This window comes from Oreochromis niloticus, linkage group LG14 (genome assembly GCF_001858045.2).
Source record: "Oreochromis niloticus isolate F11D_XX linkage group LG14, O_niloticus_UMD_NMBU, whole genome shotgun sequence".
Taxonomy (NCBI): Eukaryota; Metazoa; Chordata; class Actinopteri; order Cichliformes; family Cichlidae; genus Oreochromis; species Oreochromis niloticus.
The window spans coordinates 17,557,704-17,583,199 of record NC_031979.2 but is presented as its reverse complement, the minus strand read 5'-3'; the positions used below and the strand labels follow the sequence as shown (position 1 = coordinate 17,583,199).

At 39.8% G+C, this 25,496-nt stretch overlaps 1 protein-coding gene across 3 annotated transcripts in view; it reads right to left on the bottom strand.

Moving 5' to 3' along the window:
- The window catches only part of dync2h1 (dynein cytoplasmic 2 heavy chain 1), a 115,907-nt gene that overhangs the window by 77,707 nt on the left and 12,704 nt on the right, over positions 1 to 25,496 (bottom strand). For all 3 annotated transcript variants that reach the window (XM_025898120.1, XM_005474647.4, XM_005474648.4), the window contains exons 19-51: positions 25,254 to 25,482; positions 24,395 to 24,522; positions 23,777 to 23,892; positions 23,311 to 23,438; positions 22,876 to 23,025; positions 22,547 to 22,752; positions 22,183 to 22,338; positions 21,955 to 22,069; positions 21,062 to 21,232; positions 20,205 to 20,363; positions 17,694 to 17,762; positions 17,344 to 17,498; positions 16,872 to 17,004; positions 16,661 to 16,778; positions 16,374 to 16,486; positions 16,063 to 16,176; positions 15,808 to 15,949; positions 12,449 to 12,654; positions 11,310 to 11,492; positions 10,913 to 11,095; positions 10,369 to 10,592; positions 10,004 to 10,119; positions 6,691 to 6,890; positions 6,463 to 6,594; positions 6,124 to 6,256; positions 5,651 to 5,858; positions 5,420 to 5,549; positions 4,876 to 5,031; positions 4,454 to 4,713; positions 3,278 to 3,524; positions 2,968 to 3,119; positions 2,676 to 2,820; positions 1,474 to 1,576 (exon numbers count right to left, since the gene is read on the bottom strand). In XM_025898120.1, coding sequence (XP_025753905.1) covers positions 1,474 to 1,576; positions 2,676 to 2,820; positions 2,968 to 3,119; positions 3,278 to 3,524; positions 4,454 to 4,713; positions 4,876 to 5,031; positions 5,420 to 5,549; positions 5,651 to 5,858; positions 6,124 to 6,256; positions 6,463 to 6,594; positions 6,691 to 6,890; positions 10,004 to 10,119; positions 10,369 to 10,592; positions 10,913 to 11,095; positions 11,310 to 11,492; positions 12,449 to 12,654; positions 15,808 to 15,949; positions 16,063 to 16,176; positions 16,374 to 16,486; positions 16,661 to 16,778; positions 16,872 to 17,004; positions 17,344 to 17,498; positions 17,694 to 17,762; positions 20,205 to 20,363; positions 21,062 to 21,232; positions 21,955 to 22,069; positions 22,183 to 22,338; positions 22,547 to 22,752; positions 22,876 to 23,025; positions 23,311 to 23,438; positions 23,777 to 23,892; positions 24,395 to 24,522; positions 25,254 to 25,482 — 5,180 coding nt within the window. The remainder of the gene's footprint in view (positions 1 to 1,473; positions 1,577 to 2,675; positions 2,821 to 2,967; positions 3,120 to 3,277; positions 3,525 to 4,453; positions 4,714 to 4,875; positions 5,032 to 5,419; positions 5,550 to 5,650; positions 5,859 to 6,123; positions 6,257 to 6,462; positions 6,595 to 6,690; positions 6,891 to 10,003; positions 10,120 to 10,368; positions 10,593 to 10,912; positions 11,096 to 11,309; positions 11,493 to 12,448; positions 12,655 to 15,807; positions 15,950 to 16,062; positions 16,177 to 16,373; positions 16,487 to 16,660; positions 16,779 to 16,871; positions 17,005 to 17,343; positions 17,499 to 17,693; positions 17,763 to 20,204; positions 20,364 to 21,061; positions 21,233 to 21,954; positions 22,070 to 22,182; positions 22,339 to 22,546; positions 22,753 to 22,875; positions 23,026 to 23,310; positions 23,439 to 23,776; positions 23,893 to 24,394; positions 24,523 to 25,253; positions 25,483 to 25,496) is intronic.

Here is a 25,496-nt window from a genome sequence, read left to right as displayed (position 1 = left end):
TTTTTGACAGTGCTCAGTATGACAAAACCACCTCCCTGGATCACACATATGTAATAAATTTCCCCACAAAACAGCAGACTGCTACTTGCTGAAAACTGGAGGGACAAGCCAGATTTGTGGTACCATAGAACACTGGTTTCGACAGTGCCTGGCAAATTACACTGAAAATACTGAACAGTGACAAACACAGACACAGTTCTGTCTCTGGGGTTTTCCTAGCAAATTAAATTCAAAAAACCATTACAGGAAAAAAACATTTTAAATGTAAATTTTTCATGCATTTTTTTTTTAAATTCCCATGACTTTTAATTTCCAAAACCCACTTTATAATGATTCTGCCACCAGCAGTAAGGCAAATAAATCCTCGCTTATTTTGGAGTTTTGAGGCAAACACCGATATTGATATTTGCTAATATGAACAATTAATATTGGATGTTTAACAAAAAAGCAATGACCACAAAAACAAACAAAAAATCAATTCTAATTTATACAATTCCAATTTGTACATTTCTGAGTATATACAGAATGGGCTCCACAAGCTGCATCCATCTGAAACTTGTCAGTGCTCTCTTGTGGATACTCTACATATTGGCAACAGATGTTCCTAAATGGCCTCAAAGATATGTTATTTTTTGGCATTTTTACACTGACATTTTCGTGAAATTGTAAAAGTGGTATGTTAGCATCTGTGACAGTATCCAGTCTCAGTATCAACTCATCACCTCTAAAACACATCAAACAAAACAAGGAAGCACAGACAACACTGCCTAAAGGACTCTATTCAAGCTCAAATTCACCGCAGGTACAGAAGAAATATAAAGAAGGATTTTTTTTTTTACATACCAAAATGAAGGTAAGCAGCAAACCGGGCAGAAAATTCAGAAAGAAAAAAAGAAAGTTAAAACTGATGAGGACAGGAAAAGGGAAGTTTCTCTGCTGACGTGTTTAATTAAAATAAATGATTGGACTCACTATCACAGCAGGAACACATTGCAGAAGGAGAGAAAGAGTGACAGAAGGAGAGATGAAAGGACAGCAAAGGGAGAGGGTGATGAAAGAGTGAGAGACAGACGAGTGGCAGAAAGGAACTGGGGAAAGAGAAGAGAGGAATCAGAGAGAGGCCGACGGAAAGAAGGAAAAAGGTGAGAGACAGAAACGGTGGCTCTGAGCTGAAAGAATACAGACGAGTAACTACCCCTGTGGGGCTGTATTTTTTTGTATTATTCTGGCATCAAAATTGAATTACTACTCAGCAATATGAATAAACGAAGAAATTAGTAGTAAATAAGTGGGTCATTAAATTAACCTTCTGCTTTTGTATTTGTAGTGACTAGTGCCTCAAACTAGTCCCCACATACATTTTTTTTTACGTTTTTAACTTAGAGAAGGCTGGGCCGTGTTATTTGAAAAATCTTAACCTCATAAAACACACACATATTTATATGTAGCCATTCTTGGTTTGATTTTAGTTACCTGCAGTGAGGTCATATCGCAGCAGGCTGAGAACCCATTCTGTGAGAATACAAGGTGTAAACACATAGTGGCTGTGGTCATCCACTGTGAACTTGGCTTTTACCTAACAGGAAAGAAGAAAATACAGAAAGGGGTTATTATACACACTCAGCAGACAGTTTATTAATCAACTTAATTAACTGATTGTTAAGACAAAAAACCACATGGCAGCAAATTGATACATTTAGGCATAGACTGAACTTCAAACCGAGCATCAGAACAGGGAGGAAAAATGACTTAACTGATTTTGAACATAGCACAGATCCATCGTTTTTTCTATTAATGGTATTGATGTTGGGGATATTTACTTTGTTGACCCTGTACACATGCTTTATGACCACAATGTATGTGTCTTCTGATGTCTGCTTCCAGACATGTAATTAAAGCACCATGCCACAAAGCTCACTGGTTTCTTGAACATCAATCACCTGATAACACTGTGTTCCTAATAAAGTGGCTGTGAGTAAATATCTATAGGATACAGATAAAAACCCTTTTCATTACACATTTCTATCTACGTAAAACTAGAAAAGTAAAAAGATGACACAATTAAAAATAAGCACCTGAATTTTCACAGTTATCACTACGCTGCATTTATAATCCTAATAATCCAATGGCATGAAGAGCAATATCAAAATAGCAACAGAACAAACATTCCCCCCAAGTGCGTACAAAAATGCATAATTACTTGAAAATGTCACAATTACTGAGAATATCTGACATTTGTCGCTGCAATAAAACAGTAAGAAGCTCCTATGGAGGCGAATAACAACACAACAGATTTCTTTTAACTGATATTTTCTAACGTCATGAAAGCAAAATCTCAGCATTCATCTGGACACATTTCTGAGTATCAAGTTATCTTATGCACAAGAGTCTGCAATGTAATGTCTGTACCTGCAATAAAACCGGCACAAATTATGTGAAAACCTAATGTGCTTTTGAAAAGACTGGAGAGAGTTTAGCTAATACCCATTAGTTAAAATGGATATCTGTGAATATACAAGGACTTGGACAGTGTGATTTTGCATCACATCGAGACTGTTTTAATCTGGAATTACTCAGATTTTTTGTGCCTTTTTTATGTTCTTTGTGTCTCAGGAAAAGTGTATTTTTACAAACCTGGTTATAGACTTGAATGAACACCCTGTCAAATGCAATACCTGTTCATAGAGCTGCACAAGAGACCCAGCCAGCTGGTGTGTTTTCCCTGTGCTGGCCCAGGCTGCCTGGCTGCCCAGGCTGTGCTGGAGAACTGGCTGCAGGTAAGCCGAGTAGATAGTCTGCAGCTGCTCCCTGTCTGGATAGCTAAAGTCAGGTGGAGTGAACAGTAGGATAACAAGAATGAATCACTGTCAAGTTTGAGGAGCCCAAGGAGAGAAACGGAGCGAGATGGGAATAATGACAGTGTTGTTTTACTGGTATTCAATTATATGTTGCTTGTTTTGTACTTACTCTATTGTGCAGATGCGTACAATAGAAGAGAAGCGGGTTGTGAGTGAATGGGTCCCGACAGCACCCCCTGTGGACATGGAGGCCACCACTTGTATGTTCTCAAGACTGACCCACTCCAGATTTTCATCATAGAACCCCTTATAGGTCAACACCTGTAGAAAGATTAATAGATATTGTGATATTGCGATGCTTGCTGGTGTGACATGAAACAATGTTAATGTCTAAGTTTCTGAGAGTGGGCACTTGTATCAAAACTGTTTACAACTCATCCAGCCATTGACTGACTTTTTAATTTATCTGTCTTTTTTACCTGTTGGAGGAAGGCAGTGAGGTTGCTGGTCCCCCACTTGTCTGGTTTGGGTAGGTTGATGTCTTTTAAATAAAGGACCAAGTTCTCACAGTCCTTGGGTCTGAACACTCGACCAGTGTTAGAGCTGAGCAACAGGCACGTCTGGCTCAGTTTCTGTAGGACATGGCGTGATGATGTCTGGGCGCTGCAGTGAACCACAGCAACTTGGGTGGAACGCAGCCGAGAGAAGGCGAAGCGCAGGAGCATGCTGAACAGGATGAACAGAATAAGGTCAGGAAACACACAAGAACTCAAAGTATGTGAGGTGAGACATGAGCGCAGAGGATGGCAACATTTCATCCATATGCTTAAATGTTTTAAACGGTTCAGCTTCATCCATTTTTAAGCTGATCTAAGGAAAGCAAGAAAGGATGAGAGGATGAAATCTGTGTTACTGCCACATTAACCAAAAAAAGCCTTTTGGGACCTCAAGAAAATTGTTTACCTTTGACTCAAAGGCAAACTAAAGAAAGTAAATATGACGTGTTCATGGGCATGCACAGTCATTATCAGAAAATCTGTACTTTCATCAGAAGACTAAGTTGACAAATCCCGTGCCTTACTGGCACAGTAATGTTTCAGACAAAGTGAGGCAGGGCATGAGGATGAGAAAAGAAAAGACTGAAAGATACAGAAGTGGAGTGTAAAAGGCAAAGTGAGTGACCCTTGTTCTTTTATACCCAGGGGAGGGACACAATTACTTGTGGGGCAGTTCAGAACTTGATGTGTACACGTACACAATCCCAAGCACAAACAGCGCACACACATACACACACCCACAGATTTTTATCTTTATTCTGAGCTTTCAGTGCCTTTACAAGAAAGGTCAAGTCTTGAATAAAAGCAGCTTTGATTTCACTGTTGATTATGTGATTGTGTCATTCTGAGTATTCATATTTGAGCCCCTCTGTCTCACAAACCACTCTGCACACTCTGACCTCACCAGTGATTTTTGTACTAGAAGGCTAACATGAGGATAGAATAAAAAATACCCTTTGTGAATTGCTTCCACAGAATGCCATTTGATCTTAAGTCAGGATAATGTAAGGTAATGTAACAGTTGTTCAGCAATCATGGCTTTGTGAAGGGCTAAATGGTTTTTAATGTGTTTTTGTGTATGGATCCAGAAGTAATTACCCCTTTCCACAACCCTCTGGCCCTACGACCATGAAGGGCTGCCTGTGCTGTGTGGTGAGCCAAGGAGAGAAACCCTGCAGACCTCTCTGCATGCCTGGAGTCTCAATCACAGGTAGCATGTGTGTATGAGAGAACTGCTCCAGCGTGAGACCCTCGGGACGCTGGAACATGTAGCTTGCTAGATGACCACTGTCAGAGTTATAGTAAGTATCCAATGGTTTTCTGGGGTCTGGTGGGCTTTCCCTGGCCCAGCTCAGCAACTACAGGAGTGAAAAGACATAAAGACAAACATTACCTGGTTATCCATCCTTATATTTGCAGCAGTTACAATTAAGACATGAATACAATTTAAATCCAAACATAAAACTGTTCTTGAAGTCAACCTCTATTGATACCAAAAGAGAACAAAATGAGGTCCTCACCTCTTTGGCAAACTCCTGTCGTGTTTTGAGGTTGAGGTTTCCTCCCATACCTTTCAAAAGACCAACGATGAACTGGCCCCTCTCCTTCACAGCATTGAGGTGAGACAGACAATTGAACACTGTGCCCACTAAACTAGTTTCCACCACAAAGTCATTCTGATGAGGAGAGAGAAAGAACAGCATATAGATGTAAGGACCAAAGATCTTTTAAGATTTTCAAAAAAAACTGGTTGAGCAAAAGAAAAATCCAGTCTGTAAGGATTATGTAAATTAGAAGGAAATAATACGTGGATCTGTTCATTGAGCTGAAAGGTCACAAATCATTTCAGTTACTTGATTGCACTTTCATAATGTTACCAATTAAATATATCATAATAAATACTGTAAGTATAAATGAAGTTAACTGATCAAGATTCTAAGTTGCTCAGTGCATACACACTGATGACACCACTGTGTCAGGTTCCAAACAAAAGATGTGTTTAACATTTAGAACAATAAAAGATGTGACTGCTTTTCATGCACTGTGTAGCAGTGGGATGCTGACCTGCTTGAGGACCCAGTCCAGAGATCTTTGGAAGTAATCGCCCAGCCAGTTTTCAAGATTATTGTGACACTCTTCTGGCTGACCCTTTAACCACGACTTCACCAAGGCACCCACATCAATGTCCTCATCACTTTAGATATGAGGAAGTAAAATGCCAGTAAGACAAGTACTGAAAAGGTGGAATTTGGTAGAAATAAATGCTTAAAACTCTTTCTGCATAGGCTGACTGACCTGAGAAAGATCATGCCCATGCGGGATATGGTAGCTGGTGAGGCACAGCTGAGGTCATGAGTCTCAAACAGGAAGTTAACATTAGGTCCAAACTGGATGCGTTCGCCACTGGGCATGGTTAACAGCCGATTATCATCGAGCACAGAATTCAGACTCTCAATCCACTCCGGATCAATGTCGCCATCACACACGATCCAAGAGTTCACCTCTGGAAAACACAAATATATATGCGTATGTTTACAACGCATGCATACAGGATATTAATCACGGTACAGGGTATGTCTGAAAGAATCATCTGATTTCAAAAGTTTTACATACAAAACTTGTTCACAAGTGCTTAACATTGCAGAATTAAAGCACTTTGAAATTGGATGATTCTGGTGATGGCTAAAAGCTTTTCCAGTTTCAGTGGGAAATAATGTCAAACGTCTGGTTAATCACAAACCAGCAGAGTGGTGTCCCTCTCTTATTACCCTGAGATTCTTTGACCACGTTCCTGGCACTGTGGGTGAGGACGCCATCGGACCACTCTCTGGTGTCCATGTCTATATGTCCCAACAACTGTTGTCTGGGCATGGCCTTAGGATTCATTGTGTACTGCTTCACCTACCAAACCAAAAAAAAGGTGAATCGGCAAGGAACTCAAGGCAGAATTTCTTTAATTTTGAAAATGTCACTTTTTAATAATCTTTAATATGCTAAATAACACTGGAACTCAGACTGTGCATAATGTAATTTTAGAGTACTTATATTACATCACTTTTTCCAGTTACAGCATTAAATTCAAGAGGGGAGGTTCTCCCTCTACTCACCACTTTTCCTGTCTTGCTGAGAGCCGCCCTGAGCATCCTCCACAGTGTGGACTTGCCTGCTCCGCTTGGCCCGACAACAACTACGCCCATACGCTGTCTTAGCTGTTCATTTAGCTCCAATGCTTTCTTTAGCTATAAATGACATCAATTACTCCATTTAACTATCTGATCTTTCTAACAAACAACATCAGTTCACATAGTGTTTATTAGAATTCGTCATATACATACCTGGCTGGGTATAAGTTCAAGCTGTGCCTCCTTATAAACTTGTTCCAGTGCACGTGTTAGTATCTGGTCCTCCACGTCAGTAAAATCAACCCCAGAGAAGACATCTCTCACCAGAGGATCAAACCGAGAGCTATCGGCAAAGGTGAGCTTGGACATTGTGTTCAGTCTTAAGGCCTGCACTACCAGACTACTCTCTTCAACTGCAAGTAGATGGACAGAGAGAGAAAATGAGTTAGAGAAAGAAAAGAAATTAATATAAATTTAATTTCAATCCAAAACAGGGATAAGCATAAAAAATACTAGAATAAGAGTATGGTTAACATTATAATACAGCTATAAACTATGAAAAAGGCAATATGCTGAATGAAAAAAAAAAAGAGAGAAATTATATAAAAACAAGGTGAGGAAAGTTTAGTATTGGTTTGCTCTTGCAAATGTCCCCGGTGAAAAATGTGCTAATTACCAAAACTTGTCACGATTTAAGAGACTGTCAATACTTTTGATCTCTTTTCTTTCTGCAGAGAAGCGCACTTGGCCAGACTACATACAGAGACGAATACAAGGAAAAACCTCAGGGACTCATCGACAGATGAGAGGTTCACACGATGTGTCTGTGAATCTGTGTGTGTGTGTGTGTGTGTTTGTGTGCTGGACAGATAAAAGGTGGGTGGTGGAGGAAGAGAAAGATTTAAAGGAAAGAATGATAGAATCAGGGAAAGGGTGAGTAAAACCAAGCTAGAAGTGGGGGAGGTTATTGAAAACAAGAGGCATGAAGGGGACCTTTGGGGGGGGGGAAGAGGGCAGCGAGCGCGAACGAGCGGGACGAGAGCAACATGAACAGCCAGGTATCAGAGAAAGAGAGCGCTAACAAGAGGTCAGAGGAGGGCCTGCTCCCTGAGGAAGAAATACTGAAGAGGTAAACAACAACGCTCTGGCAAAGTGTTTTGGGGACGAGAGAATGCAGAAGGACAAAAGTACAGACAAGTGAAAAACCCGAGGGGAGAAAAGTTTTTAGGGAAAGTGTTTGAGCTAAATGTCAATTCATGGCATGTCCATACTAGAATATTTAGAGTGCAAGCGCAGCATGTGCACAGAAACAGAGCGGGACAATTCAGCCTTTTGTGTAAGTATACTCGTGGTGTTTATCCGGCTGCATTCAATAGATATCCACACGCAGAGGCACAGATGAGCCAAACACTTTTATTGTATCTCTGTTGAGCAACGGATAAGCATCTCCGGACCAGTCAAATTTTTAACTGTAACCTTATCTTCCGATCCTTTTCATCGACTCGAAAACTTTCTGTCCCTCAGGTCCAAAGGTTGCTATCAGTATAGCAGTTTCAGCACTTCCAAAAAGTAGATTTTCAACTAGACTTAGAAAAGTGGGGCACTTATTTTTTTATTATCAGAGACTGTGTCGAGATTTCTGTTACAGCTTCATCTACTTCTGAGGTGGATGAAGAAGTTAAAAAGTCTGAAGAGGCTAAAACTTTGACAAGTTTACTTGTGGATTCTTTTTCAATAACCCCAATGAGCCAAATCTGTCAGTCTGACAAAGGGTGTTATTATTATTAAAAGTGTCAATAGTCTTTTGGGCTCCTTTAACTTTAGTCGATTAAAACAATCAGATGATATTAAAAGCGTGGTTTGGATGTTACATGACAGCACAGTTATGCTTACTTTGCCTTTGAGATATATTTATTTATGATGTGTTGAATGATCCTTCACCAGGACAAGAGTCCGGTCTCCAATAAACACAATGGATTGAACAATATATTTTTTAACATCTATCCATCCATCCTCTTTTGCTTATATGAAGTCATGTTACAGTGGCAGCAGGCTAACCACACATCCTCTCACTCAGTGAGACTCGACACTTTGGGATCCCCCAGTTACTCCTGAGGGATAAATAAATAAATAAATAATCTGATGACCTGCACTCTGTTCTTGACATATACCATGAGGGGATATGATTTCCCATATATATCCCTATATGTGTTCTCCATCAAGGAGCAGAAGTTGTTCACGTAGCTGCTTGTTATGTTAATTAAATGGCCCAACTTTACCCAATCACAATCACCCCCAGGTCACTGCTGATCCCTTGGATCCAGCTGAGTGACACACCAGTGGATGAAATGTTGACTTTAATTTCTCTTTGGAAATCTTGTCAGGAGTGTGAAAACCACACATCATAATGTTTCCCTCTGCCAACAACAGACCAGTGGTCCCAGTATGAGGTATCGAGGTAACTTAAGGCCTTTGGGTTTAGCTCCCAAGGGAATACAAAGATCATCAGCCAGGGCAGCTTCGAAGCAGTGAGAAATGGTTGTGTCATTGTCCATCTGTTCAGCAGCTGGCCACAAAGGGGAGTGAGAGGAGCCCATGGCAAAAAGTTCTTTAGCTGGAGAAACAGCAACAGCCAAGAACCCCTAAAAAAGTATGTCTGTTTGTTTAAATTCAGCCTCCAGATGAGAAATGTCTTGAACACAACAGTAGACTTTCAAAACTCTACCCAGGGGGAGAGTCTTCTGGCAACAAGAAGTTGGATGCTGGATGTTGTTTCTAATTATACCTATTTTTGTTAAATACAATATATCACTGTAATTCATCTGTAGTACTAGAATAAAGAATGTGTAAATTGACTAAACAAATATGCAGCCCATAATTTTCAGACTTGTAGTCTCAATCAGTGTTGACTCAAGTGGCTTAAGGCAATTTATCAGATTATGTGCAGCTCCCTCTTAAGTATAGATTTCATTCTCACCCCACCAAATGATTTCACAAGTTAGAACAACCTCTGCTTCAGACAGAAAGAAATCATCAATCAAATCATCAGCTGCTGCTTGGCTATAATGAAAGTCTGCATATTTAGCCATTAATGTTGTGTAATTATAAACCCGAATAAAACGCAGTCTATTTTATGAAAATCCTAGCACTTTACTTTGTTAAAGTTTTGATCCTCTGTACTTGGCAAAGAGTTTAATTTTGAGTCAAAGATGAACCCATTTCCTCCTAACTTTGTTTTAAAATATATTTTGGGGCTTTTTAGCCTTTGTTATGATATGAAAGGCTGAGGGTGGACAAGAAAGGTTGGGGAGAGCAGGGGGAAGGCATGTAGCAATTGGCCCAGTACGAAATCAAACTCTGGTCTCTGGAATAACCTTGTGGCATATGAGTTGCCTGCTCAACCCAGTGAGCTACACTGGCACCCCCTCCAAACTTTCTTGACACAATATTGGAGAAGAAAAAAATGCCTCACAGAAATATCCTATATTAAAAAAAAAGAAGAAAAAACACCCAGAGGGGGTCTTACTCTTTTCTTTGTCACGATTTCTTCTCTGTTGCTGCAGGAGACCGCCACAGGCCTTCAGCACTGTCTTCAGAGCTCGCAAACCCCAGTCATAGTGTTGCTGAGGAGTCAACAACTCTCTGGAGAAAGAAATAAAGGCACATTTTTACACATCACACACGTTCAGTTGGCGGTAGCATTGTCTGTAACAGTCAGTCGTGGGAGGCAGAAAGGGTAATTTATTCACAAAAATCAAGCAACTGCATACTATTAATGCTAAAGTCCATACAACACAAAAATCAAAGACAACACAGATATCAAAATACACAGGTGAAGCACATCACGTGTCAATTTGACCCTAATCCAAACCAAAAATGACGTAATTCTACCTTGCCAGATTGAAGATTGCTACCAGTTTGCGTCCCAGTATTTCTCCATGTTTGAAGCCCTCGGAGTAGAGGATAACTTCAGCAATGAGCTCATTGTCTGGCCTGCTCATGGCCACGGGCCTGAACAGCTGCTTTAGGTTGTCTGGAAGTTTCTGTCTGCCTCCATAGCCTTTTCCTGCCGGGTTTAATGTGATGAAGACTCCAGAGTTAGGGTCCAATTCCACCTAGAGGATGAAGAAAGGAAGGACATGTTCTTCTCAATATTATGATGTGTTTTAAACTGGCTTAAGTACAAATAATCGAGTTTTTTCTTCTCTTTTCAAGGCTGAATTATCACAAAACCAGTTTTAACACCATATATGAATAAATAAATGATTTACTGAGCAACTGATCTCTTAAAGACACTCAAAGAGTGAATAAAAATTGAAAAGAAATAATTGCATATCATGAGAAAGCAGCATAAATTACTGAGGTGAGCTTGAAAACACGGAATGAGCTGGTGTTCAGTATTATTGTTTTTGTCTGCATTCGTTTATTTTCTGACCTCCTTCCCCAGCAGATCGCATGTATTCTTATGGTGTTTGAGGGAGTCTTGAATGGCCTGAATCTGCATGGAAACTGCAGACAGTACTGCTTCCTCTAAACGGTTAAACTCGTCAAAGCAGCCCCATGCTCCACACTTCACCAACCCTACAAAGATCCGTCCCATTGACTTCACATCGATTCCCTGGAAAAAGGACCAAAAAAAAAGACCTTGTCATTTGTACTCAATTTGCAATCCTGCTTTGTTTGCGCATGTGTGTGGACTAATCTAAAGGTTAGTGTATGTGTGTGTCTACTAGTGCACATATGTGATTCATGGATATAGTGTATCCACATGTGTTTAGTTGTAGCTTTCATTTTGTATATGTTTTTTGCTTTTCACAGAAGCATCTATATACCTCGTCACAGTTGAATACCAGCACTTGACGTCCAAACAACCCCCCTAAGGCTTTGACTGACTCAGTCTTGCCTGTGCCGGCTGGCCCATAAGGGTTCCCCCCGAGCCCCATCTTCATTGCTTGGGTCAGAGTCAGGTAGCATTTATCAGTCAGTGGAGTGTGCACCAGCTTAGCCGCATTCCCCTGGGAGGCAGTAAGGGATAAGATAGAGAATAAAATTAATAATAAAGACAGCAAAGGAAAGTGACGGTGGCCAGACGGCATTGGAAATATGGGGGAAGGGGCACGACAGAGACTAAAAGAAGCTCGTCAAAAAATAAAGGGAATTAAATGAATGGAGGAGGAAAGACATGACAAATGAATGATGGACGGGCAAAGAAAGAAAAGTAAGCAGGAGTCTGGATGTGGTTATAGAAAACTGCAGAGGGGAAATGCAAGAAGGCACTGAATTACAAATGCTCCTTATCCCTGCATAAACAGTGCCCCCAAAAGGTTAAAAAATAGCTTCAAATACACTGATCAACATCTACACAGCAGCTTCCATCAGCAGGATACTGCAGCCTGCCACACTGCAAAAACTGTGTAACGGTAGTTTGTGATAAAGCTGATCCAGCCCCCAATCTCCTACCTATAGTGTAATTATTACTGATGTAAACTGGGATTAAGAAAACATATGTACTCCTAATACTACCTTACCTGGGTCATACTGAAGGTAGCTACAGAATGAACAAAATGTTATAAGACTTCACCTGAATATTAAACTCTTGGCATATTTTGGCTAGATTTAGATATTTGGTTTCCTTTTTTTGGTGGTTACTCAGGAATATAATAATTTTTATGGTTATAAAATTAGACATGATGTCAGTTATTTATCATCTGTAAAAATAGACGAAAACCAGATGGCATAACTTGCTGTTGAAAATGTCTGCTGCTTTCCTCCCTTGCAAGTCAATGTGCTGTAAAATGAATGCTAAGAAAGTAGATATAATTTCCTCTGGTTAAATATTCTTAATTAGCAAAACAAAATGGCAAGTAAAGATTAACTGGAGTGCAGGAAACATCACTGAATGTTTTGGTTCGTTCCGTTTGTGTTATTGAAAAGAGGAACGCATACACAACACATTGGCACTCTATCACACCTGGTATTCATAGGTATAGCTGAACTGTGCATCCACCATATGTATGTGGCAGCATTTCTCCGGCCCCATGTAGAACCGAAGCTGCTTCTTCCAGGCCCAGGCGTCAGTACTGGTAACTCCTGCCTGGTTAAGTTGCTTCACCACACTGATGTTATGGATAATATCCAGGATCAAGGCCTTCAGCTTCAACTGCAGGACACTAGAATCTGTACAAGGAGACATGCATAAATTTTAGGGTGGCAGAACCTGTAAAGGTACACAAATAACACATTTCTCTCATAAAAGAGCATTTTCTCTGTTAACGGAAGATGCTGGATTTAACCAGGCCAGGAAACAGTTGATATTTGTCACAATAGCAAATAGAATTTGAATAAACCACAGTGTAGAACTGAGTAATAAACAATATGAAAATAAACAATACGATAACTATATCCTGTTTTTTTGCTCTATGACTCAGGCAATGCGCACTGATAACATCGAGGATGGTGGCTTTTGTATTGTGTGCTTACAACAAGTTGAGTGATGGCCCTTCTGTTTAGCCTGGAGGATTTCTAAGAAGAGTTTAAAATTTTGACCTGTCAGACCACAGGAATATTTTCTGCTTTCCCTCAGTCCAAACAAAGGCCCAGAGAGAGCACTGGTGCTTCTGGGTCTGTTTATATGTGTATTTTTATGTGCACCTGACTTTATACTGTACTGTACTATACTATAAACTGTACATGATGATAGAGAGCAGTGTCACAGTGAAGAAAAATAAAAAGAAAAAAATTACAACATGTATAGTTCTTATATAATTATAATTCTAGTAACTTTTTACTGCCTAGCAACCCCCAAAAATCAATTATGGCTACACTCCTTTTTACATTTATCTCTGAAGCTGAGAATTACCACTTCAAAGCCATGTTTTGTGCATCTTTTATAGTCGTGTTGACATGTATGCATCAATAGTGTCAGCCTAGCTAGAGATGCATACAAATTACTTCAGCAAATGTATGCCAAATGTATCCTGTTCACCAACAAATGGCTCCTCACTTCCTGTGGAGTTTATGGACATTTTAGGCAGACTGGGTAATTAGATTGTCTTTCTTGCCATTACTTTTGGCTGCTTTAATCAGTCCCAGCACTTTATAGCCACTTGAGGCACACTGGTGTTAAAAGAAAGCACATCACATAGGAATTTTACCCTTTTTAACCCTTTTTCACAACGATGTCCTGCATCCATGATTTCATCTCAAAATGAATCATAAACGAGCAAAAGTAAGACATTATTAGTTAAGTTAAAACTAATAAGCGACACGACCACTCAAAATAGTCCAAAATGAGCCTTTGCAGCCTTTACACTGGTTTAGTCATAGTAACCTTTTCAGCTATCAAAAGCCCCCGAACCGATACAGCTTGTCATTTTCAGTAGAAAACAAAATGAAAACTTCCCCAGGCACCATCCTGACACAAGAAGTGAATAACTCCAAGGGCTTGTTTTTTTTTTCTTTAACAGCTAAAAGAAACAGCACTTGCAATATTACAGTACATCACCACCTAGGCGTGTCAGTGCTATCTAATGATATCTCTAAGAAACATTGCCATATATTTTTGTTATTTAAACAGAAGCCAGTAATTTAATAATGTGCCATCGTGGAAATAACTGCTACAGGCATGTAAAACATTCACAGAATGAACCACATGATCTGTAAGCATATAATATCTCCATATAATATAAAGTGCTGTACTAAAATAAAAGGTATTCTACAACTGAGTGAAAAAGTCTAAAAGCAAATTTAGCCCACACGGTGAAGTTAAGCATGAAGAAAATGACAGAAGAGATTTGGAATTTGACCATTTCCCAGAACGCCAATGTCCTGTGAAATGTCGGTACTGCTGGTGCTTTTCATCTCATGAATGAGTAACTTATTTAAATCTAAAAGTAAAGCAAATTTGAGTTCTGAGGCAAAAGTCGTCTGTAATGCTTTATGCAGCCATATATTCATCCCCGGGTCATTAAATTCGCCTGTCAGTTATGTTGCCTACAGCTTTAAAGCGTACTACTGCCCCTTTGCAGCTTCCTAAGAGACTATGAGTGATGCACTCATTTGAAATTAATTTCCCACTCATCTCATACGCTCAACAGATTCAACCAAGCCTGAGATTTGGATCAGTATCTGATGTAGATTAAGTACACATATTAAGTAGCAATTGTTTATCTGGACTCTCACAGAAAGGTCAAAAACTAAAATAAGGGTTGTGAAATTTGCTGTAGAAATAACCAGAGACAGAGACAGAGACAGAGAAAGAAAAATCACACATCAAGTGTGGGGCAAAGACGTGAATATTTTAAGGCCTCTTGGGGAAAAAACATTGCGTAGTTCCTGTTTATCACAACTTCTTCTGTCTTTCTGTGTATTACCCAGAGATCGTAACCAGTCAATATTGGCAATGCTACTTGCCAATATGGCCACTAGGGGTCATAGGACTCCAGTCAAGGAGCCCTGCTATTATATGTCAGTTATATAAACTTGTATCACTTTATATATATCTATAATGTTAAAGTTAGCGTCTACATTTAGCTGAATACTTGGATTAGAGGAAGAAAAATTGTAGAAGCACTGGTGAACACGGTGGCATGGTGACTAGCACTGTTGCCTCAAAGCCTAACAGTAAGATGGTCCTGGATCTGGCCAAGGCCTTTCTGTGTGCAGTTTGCTTGTTCTCCTCGTATCTGTGTGGGTTCTGTCCGGATACTACGGCTTCCTCAAGCACTCCAAAGACAGGCATGTTAGTAGGGTTAGGTTAATTGGTGATTGGCTCTAATAGGCTTCAGATGTGAATGTCAGTGTGAATGGTTGCCTGTCTCTCTGTGTTAGCCCTGTGACAGCTGGGACAGGAGATGAAGTCAGAGATGCAAGGCTGAGACTGTTTTGGACATGAGCAGAAGAGAGGTAGTGGATATATTGGGCAAAGGATGTTGAAGACAGCTACCAGGCAAAAAGAAAAGAGGAAGTCCACATAAAAGGTTCAGGCATGAAGTAAAGGAGCGCCTGCAGAGGGTTTGTGTGACGGAAGAAGATGCTAGGGATAGAGTGAGATGACTTGTTGTGGGCATCCCTAAAGGGAGGAGTGGAAATAAGAAGAAGAAAGAAACTGGCTGGTTGTCATAATCACAGATTTGATGTTTATTCATTAATGTTGGTTATAAATTGCTTTTATCTGTAAGCTTTTTTAATCCTTGTATGCACACACTAAGCTAAACGTATATATGTTAAATAAAATCCATTTCATTTGTGCAGAATTTCATGTAGTTCAGGGTCTGAATGGGCACACATACTTTATCTTCCCCGATGCTTAAACACAAATGTGGTCCCTACCTGTGTTATCAGAGCTGGTGTCCACTGTGGTATAGACTTCTAATTTGCTGTTAAGCTCCAACTCCAACTGATGTAAATTTTGTTCTTTTATAGCTCTTTCCACATCTTCAGTAAATTGGATTTGCTCAGCCAGACACAGGATCTACACAAAAAAATGCAACATTGTTTAATGCTGGGGGGAAAAAACATTTTTTTTAACATCACAAGCTTTAAAGAATATTTTTAAAAAGCAGTTGTATAAAAGAGTGTGTGCACCTGTGATGGATAACGAGAGGGGTCCACTTCCCCTTTCTTTGCTGCTGACACACATTCATACAGCAAGTGCTTCAGGGTCTCCTTCATTTCCACAGACAGCTCACTTAACCACACCTAGAAACGAAGGAAAACTGTTTATGCAGAACCACAAAGGAAGGTTCAAAGAAAGAGCGTATAAAACGTTTAAAATGAATACACATTTGTGTTGCTTTGAATACATTTTAAAAAAGGATAAACATACTACAAGTACCTCCTTAAACCTCCAACAATGAGTATACTATTTATCCATCTATATACATTCACAGCTTTACCTCCACAAGGCTGGAAATGCGTACAACATTTCTGAGTGGTACAATTTCTCCCTCCAAAGAACACATGGCGACAATGTGCTGGCATTGCTCATCAAACACAACACTGTGGATGCCTGCAAAGGGAATATATATGCAGACTACCTTCACTATCCAATACAACCGCTATGATTCAAGCAATATGAACAAATATAACAAAAGGGGGAAAACAGGCAGAAGACAGAGCGACAGCAGATAAATACAAACGATCAGTAGCAACAACAGAATGTAAGAACACACATTTCTCTGACCTGCAAATAGTTTTTTTAGGTGTGACTGGATGACACTAGGGTTGGTTGCCTGCCCAAGAATTTCCAACAGATCATCATCTCCAATGAAATAGAACCGTGGGAAGGCAGACCGTTTCTCCTGTGATGCAGACACAAAACCACATTTAGGTAGTGGTGATATTTGAAACTCATGTGAAAGAAAGCAAATGTCTTTTCACACGTGCATATTCACCTCCAGGAACTCATTGAGTGACTTTTGGCAGCGCTGTAGTTGGTCCAGTATGGTGACGAGGGAGTTTCTGATGCCAGCCCTCGAACTCAGAGAAACAACTCTGTTGTCTCTCTGGATGTCTGACATTATAGACCTAAGACACAGAGCGAGAACATGTTCAGTTATGCCAGTTTCTATTTGTCAGCAAAAGAGAAGCCACATGTAGTTGATATATTATGGTATGGTATGGTAACCACACAGTCAAATAGTGTTTTATTCTATACATTGCAAACATGGAAGTCTTTCAACTGTCAGAGGAAGCTAGACTACCCAAAGAAACCTCATGCACTCATAGTGAGTGCGCACATTCAAACACCAGAAGGAAAGGTCCAAATCAGGAACGTTCTTGCTGGGAAGTATCAGTTAGCCACCATTGTGCCTAAATGGGCAAAAGCTTCCTTTGTGTTATTACACAGAGCTGCACACACTGTACCTGAAGTCTTCATCAACTCGTTTGAAGCGAGCCTCCTCTCGGGGCAATGCTCCTCGTCCAAAAATGGGCTCCAAATAAACCCAGCGCCTCTGAATGGCATTCAGACTGAGCAGATACTCATCCAAGTCGGACAGACGAACTTCCCACAGACTGACCTGGATATACGTGGAGTAAATACTCAAACCTTTGTCACAGTTTCTTCATCAGGGTTTAAATGAACCAAAAATTTAAAAAAAAACTGCATGTACCAATACAAGCTGAGAAAGGTATGTGAAAAGTACTTTTTCCATACATAAAAAACAAAATTAAGCACTTAAAGTTTATTCATAGATTGAAGACTTTGACCTGACCTTGTCCTGGAAGCTGCGGTAATAAGGGGAATCTTTCAGCGACTGCAGCAGACAGCGATTATCTCCCACCTAGATAGACAGAGAAAACGTAATACCTAATACGTAAGATGTCATTTAGGCATTTAGTGTCAACTATGTCTCCCTAACAATTGAGTCAAGTAAGCTCTTTTATTTGAACTGTCTGACATAACATTTCACTGATGTACTGAAACCAGGGCAACATTTACATGTAAATATGGACAGCAACATTTAAAGAAGCAAGTATTAATTATATAAATGGTTTAAAAAAACCCAATAACACTGTTTCACAATCAGACACAATGGGTTCTATCTTGGTAAGCCTCTACAAACCATATGTATGGGTCATTCTAAAGCAGGGGTCTCAAACTTTCGGCCCGGGGGCCACTTGTGGCCCACGTCACTCCTACTTGCGACCCGTATATTGACGTGAAGAAATGTAATGCAATTACATATTGAACCTTTTTTGTTAGGCATGATTTGTTTGTTGCTGAATGCAATGTTAAAATAAGTTCCTTAAATAGCAAAAAATGATGTAACATGAAGACAATATGAGCAGAGAGTACAAAAATGTTGAGGGATTGGCTGTGTTGGTTCGGTGAGAGAGTTATTTGTAAAGAAAACAATTTTCACTAGAAGTCAAAAACTAATGTGTTCACTTATGTCTGCATTTTTATTTTGTCAAATACAAACAAAATTAGAGTAGAAGTGCTGCCGCGCGTTTGATCAGAAAGAGAGTAACAATTTGTTTATTTGGTAGTTCAAAGTAGTAGTAGTTGAAAGACTTCAGTTAGTTAAGAGTGAGAGAAAAAAATTGCATTTTGCAGATTTGTCTTGTTATACAATATTTGACATTTTAAAAAAACTAGCAAAACACTATATTTCTGGAAATATTTGTGTGTGTTTTTGTGTTTGTTTGTTTGTTTTTTGTATTACTTGAACCCTAAGTGGCCCTCCAATGAGATGACAGTGCTAGCAGTTGCCCACAGCCCATTTTGGTTTGAGACCCCTGTTCTAAAGAGTTCATTGGATTCAAGTGTGGCAGTGATGCAACAAGTCAGCTTGTGAAATTTCGTCCCTTCTAAATATTTCACAATAGGTGGCATTACTACAAAGTGGAAGTTTTTCAGAAACCACTGAAACTCAGCCACAAAGTGTCAGAGCACCAAGTGCTGTGGTGCATAGTGCGTAAAAGTTGCCAACACTCTGTTGACTCAGTAAGTCAACAGAGTGCCCAGACCGCCTCTGGCATTAAGATCAGCACAAAAACTGAGTTTGCTAAGATGAGTTTCCATAGCTGAGAAGCTCCTGTACTGTATGTGTAGGCAGTCTTGTACTTTTGTCCATATGTTGTATATTCAGGGCTCATGTTCAGATAAATTTGTGTTCAAGAAGTATCTTAAATAAATAAAAGCAATACTTTAGTACAAAAAAAGTGTATAATTGCTGCAAATCCCTTTGTGGCTCTTTTTCTTATTCAATTTCCTCTGACAAATTAAACTAGAGTAAAGAAGCAGCAATCTTGTGCCACCCTATCCAAGCATATAATGAAGCTCAATTATATCTAGAGGCCATCCCAAATTCAATAGTCAACAAAATAGAAAATTTAAAACAATCCAATCTAGACAGGCAAAAGATTAACAACAGCAGAACAAATGTAAAGCAAGATAAGAACGAATGAGCACAGCAGATAACTGAAGCTGTTTTTCAAAAAGGGATGCAAGTGCCAAGATTTGCCTGTTTGTCCCTCTGGAGTCATTAAACAGAAAAATCTCATTAGCCACTTGAATGTTCAAAATGTCTAAAGTTTCCTATTTGGCCATCATTTCCATCTTAGCAAACAAGTGCTTCTCTAGTGAATTTCAACAAGTGGATACATTTCAGGGGTTTTAATCTTGATTTGTATTCTTTTTACTATAAGTAAGTAGCTAATTTCTAGCTTATTTCTCTGAACTAACTCAAGCACTGTGCTGCCCAGCAATTTCTTATAGGCTAACTGCACCTGATCTAACTACATTAGATCTCTGTGTTCAACCTTCCCCTAGTTTAGTCCACAATAAATGAACTGCAATTTATACAGTACGTTTTTACACGCACATTTTAATGTAACACCTGCAAACCAAAATGGATGCATCAGATGGTACTGAGGATTCAGGATCTTGCCTAAAGGCACTTAAACTTAGTGTTGCAGGAGCTGAGGATCGAAACATGGACCTTCTGAATAGCAAATAACCTGCTTTCAATTCTGGGTCACCATATACAACATGATTTTTGAGGGCCATAAAAGAAAACCAGACAACCAGGTAGGGGTGCAAGGTCCATCCAGGAGATGTGACTATTTTTTATAAAATGAGTTATGGTCAACTCTAACCAATTAAAAAAACTCAATTTACTTTCCTAGTCAGACTTCAGAGATTCAATGTGGCATTGTGAACCAAATCTGCATTTTATTTTTGTACACAAGGGCTGAGTTGATGTCTTCCATATATCTACCTGGTTGACAATATCCTTCCAGTCCTTGATGAGGGTGAGAGTGCGCCCACTGCTGTCTGTGTACTCAGTGAGGGTGAAGGTAGCTGCAGCTCCCCACAAATCCAGTTCCCTCAGAGCTTCTCTGATCGTCACCTCCGCCTGAGCACGACTGTTCAGATCCTATATCAATGCGCAGCACATGCACACACAAAAAACACACGCCTCTGCATCAGTCATATTGGGTTTTGCGTCTGGACCACCCGTTTGCCTCATTACATTTCCAGCACATCACTGAAATCTGCCAACATGTCCAAACTTTTTCCAGAAAACCTGGAAGACTATCATTTCTCAGCTTCGAGTCGTGATGTACTGACTTTTTCACTTCCATTTCTGTGTTTGTGCCTGCACAGTGTGAGAGGTTGCTTTAATACCCTCAGGATTTCAAACAGGTTTGATTTTCTTGCGATTTTCTTGATCGGGAGCTGGTCGTGAGGTGTTAATCGCTTCTCGTTACCCCATGTATACTACACGTTGCACGACACACGATTAAGGCGAAACTCGGGCCGATCCACAAAACGGTGGGACGACTGAAAAATTGTCTCAAAATGGGCCAAAATTGCACAGTGTACGCCCAGCTTAAGATCATTTCTAAAAGCACTTAAATATTTGCATTTTAACTGTGTATCCTATAAACCCTCACAGTCAATGTTTTTTTAAGGTGGTTGTGTAATATACAAATGCAGGCCAAAGCAGCTTTATGGATATCAGTTACGATCTTTATCATGCCATTACTGAAAATTACTGAGTTCTGATTCCCTAAAGGTTAGGGCACTAAAAAAGACATTTATATACAATTTCAAAAATGTGTTTGTACAGACCTTGAGCTCTACTGCTTTCTCTATGATGGTATTTGCCACAGCAAGAAGGTCACTAAAGCTAAGTCTCTCTAAGGTCGTCCCTCTCGGGAGGCCTAGTAAACGGAACATGTCCAACCAGTGGTCCTGAGACAGGTGGTCCCCACGTACATACTTCAGCACTGGAATCATGTTCTAGATATGGAGACAAAAAAGAAAAGGAAACAAAAAAACAACAACAAAAAAAAACAAGACTTGTAATTAGATCACTTATAAAGTCAGAATAAAGATTTCCCTCTCACAGCTGTGTAGATTCAAATGAGATGTCACAGCCAGGGCGCCCCCGAGGGAACATCCCACCTTTACGGGGTTTCCCCCTACTATAGGGCAGCACTATTGCCCCTTACTGTTCCCTGATTTCAATTCCACCATCAGGCCGGGGTCTTTCTGTGTGGAGTTTGCATGTTCTCTCCACGTTTGCGTGGGTTCTCTCAGGGTATTCCGGCTTTCTCCCACAGTCCAAAGACATGCAGTTAGTGGGGATAGGTTAAATGGAAACTCTAAATTGCCCATAGGTGTGAAGGTGAATGTGAATGGTTGTCTGTGCCCATGTGTTAGTCCTGTGACAGACTGGTGACATGTCTAGGGTGTACCCTGACTTGAAAAGGAGAAACGGAAGAGAAAGGATGGAACTGTGTATATTTTTAAGTCATGTCTCCACTTAGAGAAACTGTATATCAAAATGTAGCAGCTACTTGCTGTGACAATTTCTGAGTAAACTCTAACAAGAACCAGAATAAGTTTTCTGGATATCTGACTCAGCCAAACCATACACACATATTTCAGATAACAAGACTTGAATTGAATACGAAAAGAAGACAGCGACATATTATTACTTGAACTGTACTAGTTTATACCTTGTATTTGTCGACTTCCCCTTGTAGTTTAACAGACATCACAGTGGGTTGCTCCAGTTTTCTTAGTCTGTCTTGCCAGGTAAACAAAAACTCCTCAAATACATATGTTTTACTCCTGTAAATTAAAAGAAAAAACACACACAATTACATGACTAAACACGCAGTACTGATTAAAAAATACTCTATGTAAAAGTTAAGATATGAGCCCTAAACATGACCCCCCTCTACCTGAATGATATCCAGTCTTCCTGGGCCTTCTCTGAGAACCCTTGGTGCCACTCCTCATACAGACCCCACATTTGGCTGCACTCTTCCATGTCTCTTTTTGTCTCTTCGGCCACAGAGAAAGACGGGGTCTCCAGATTGAAATAAGCACAGTCTTCACTGAGGAGAGCACAGGAGAGTCAAACTTTTGGCCGTAATTGAACTAAATGCGATTTCTTCACACCAGAATTAGTCGCAAACAAAGTCATAACTGAAAATGACCTTGTACAAGTTGTTCATGTGGCACACGATAAAGGAAATAAAAATCCTAAATACTTTAAACATTCTAAATCTCTTAGTGAATAAACCTGAATGAAAATAAACGTACAGCAGCTTAGTGCGCACAAGCTCCAGCTCCTCAAACTCTTGCTGTTTGTCCCTGATTGTCTGAAGACATGCAAGCAGGGCAGCATGATCACCAGTCTCAAGCATCTCATCTTTAGGTTTTAGCTGGTCCCAGCGTGCCTTAAACCGCTCCAGATCTGCCCTGTAAACATCGATACGACTGGCCGCATAACTTCGCATCACCTCCACCTAAGAGTGTACCATGCATGAAAAAGAAGGAGTCATTCTGAGGAAAACAGGATCTGAAAAACCAATTGGAGCAATAAGCTGCTATTTGATCGATTTAAGTGTGTCTGTATGAGTATATGTCACCTGGTCTTTGACCATTAGCTGGTGGCTCTCCATGACAAGCTCCAGTTTGTCCCACTTGGCCCTGAGTGAAGAGAGAGAGTCTAGCCCAGCTCCAGCCACCGCACGTAGCAAGCGGTTCTTCTCCTCAGCAAACTGGAACTGAGGTAGAATCTGTGTATAGACATGAAGTACAGTTTGTTTCAAATGACATGGTTAAATTTTAGACCGTTCCTTGTGGACTTATAGGACCAATGCTATAAATCAATCAGAAATATGACAAGACATACTGTAAAATGCATTAATGAAGACAAAGCTTTTATTTCTTTGACAGGGAGCAAAATGTTTTACTAGATGTATGAAAGTTAACCTTTAATTCTAAAATTACCCACAAACAAGGAAGGAAGAAATTTACAAAGAAACCCTAACAAACTGGGTTTAGGAGTGCTTGTGTCTTACTTCAGGTTTGCGGGCAAGTATCTGGTTATATTTGGCACTAGCCGCACCAATTTCCTCCATACTCTCTGGTCGAGTGGACAAGGCCTCCATTGATTCTGTCACAAAAGTTTCTATTGCTTGTGTGTGGCCTGCAAGGAAGAAGGAAGAGAATATACTTTCAAAAAGAGAAAACAGAAAAGGAAAGGGAAAGGGAAAGTGAGAGCAAAGGGGATATCTTAGAGCTGAAGAAAAGGAAAACAAAATTTCAAGACACAGACACAAAATTGAGAAAGAGAAATAAAACACTGGTTTTTCATTGGTAAAAAAGACACTTTTAATTATAATAATACACTTAATGTTTTTTATATAAAAGCATTTATTGATGCAAAGAAGAGAAACAAAGTGGGGGCTTGGCTAGAGTGTTTTCATTCTGCCACAAACATTACATACTGGAAAAAACAAGGAAAACCAAGGTGTCTGTGTTTACCTTGTATAGATTTCCTAAGTGAGAGGAGCAGCATGTCAAACAGCCTCTGAATCAGGTCATCTATGGCGGCTTTTACAGGCTCACAGTTGACGGTGATACAGTCCACTTTCTCCAGACTGACAAAGAAAGGAGGAGGCCAGTGACAGAAATGCAGTTGTTAAGTGTTACATTTGTGGTGTAAGTTCACTTTTAACTGCACGAACTGTACCCAATAAAGAAATATAATAAGTAGAACTATAAATGGATAAAGCAGGTCACTGACTCAGACAGTGAGACAAATTCTTAGTAGAGAACAGAACATGATGCATTGGGCATTTCTGGAGTGCATCATTTTCTAAAAGTTATGAATCTGATATGTGATCTTTGCTGGTATGATTAAACAAACCTTCCCAAGCTGTTACGGAGAAAAACACTTCAGAGGACCCGATTAACGATTAACTTGTAACAAACAAAATCAATTAAGATATTAAAACAATCTGTGAATGACCTAGTTATACAAACAGTATATGACAATACAGTCTATACACTTTTTGCAGTGTTTACTATCCTTATGTGTGAGCATAAATATCATTTTCATTTCACCAGGTGTAATTACATTAGTTAATACGTGATGTGTACCTGGGTAAACGTTCTGACTCTTTCCCCCTGGCTTTCAGGGCCTTGAAATTTCTCTCCCAGTCCTGCACGAAACTCAAATGCTTCTCGATCAACTTCTCTAAATCAGTTTGTCCCAACACCACCAACTCCTGCACTCACGCACACACACACACGCACACAGGATCACAGTGAGGCGGGGTGCAGTGCATATTTCCTATTTTTAAAGGTGTCTGTGTTAAAGGTGACAGTAACAAGATCATCCATCAAGACACAGATGACTAAATAAAAAAGAGAAGTAAAGAAAAGATGAGATAAAAAGAGAAGTCTGGTGTAAGCTGAGGGCTTCCCCCTGCAATTTATACATGCATGATCGCAGACTAAAGGGAAAAGACAATCAACTGCCTTTACTGTTCTGTCATGGTAGTATGCAGGGGAACACAGCAGTGAAAACAACAGAGCTTCAGTGAAAAAAAAAGAGAACCATGACTGATCCAGGTTTCATTCTTTCAAAGAGTGCAATACAGTTATTCCTCACTGCAATGCTTCAGTGAGAAAATTGTGACAAATGTTTCATTATTTAAAATTTACGTACATATAAAACAGTACGCTGCTGATAAACTAAAATCAAGTCAGAACCATGATGATGATAATACTAAAAGCGCTGAGCCACTTAAATAATTTCCACTTATCGGAAATGATTAAATCTCGACTCCAAATTTGACCAGGCTCAAATCCGCTCCAGATGTCAAAGGATTACACATCATGCAAATTTTCATTTTTGTACAGTGATAATTACTCCACATAAAACACTATACAGAGGCTCCCCTAAAGGAAAGATAATAACAAATCATTCTCAGAGTAATTATAAAAGTCAAAACACCTTGAACTTGTGTTGTATAGCTTCCAGGCGACTAAAGAGGTCCTCGGCCTTGCTGAAAATTGTGAGGAACCCAGACGCATTCCTGTCAATCATGATGTTGAAGATGAGCTCCTCCCCCTGGGCGCTGACCCCTCGGAACTGGTTTGGGATCGAGATGAAACGCTTCATTTCTCTAAAATAGCGTGCACGCACCTCCTCAAATGGTGGCGAGAACTGTAAGCGGCCCTGCCTGTTAACAAGAAC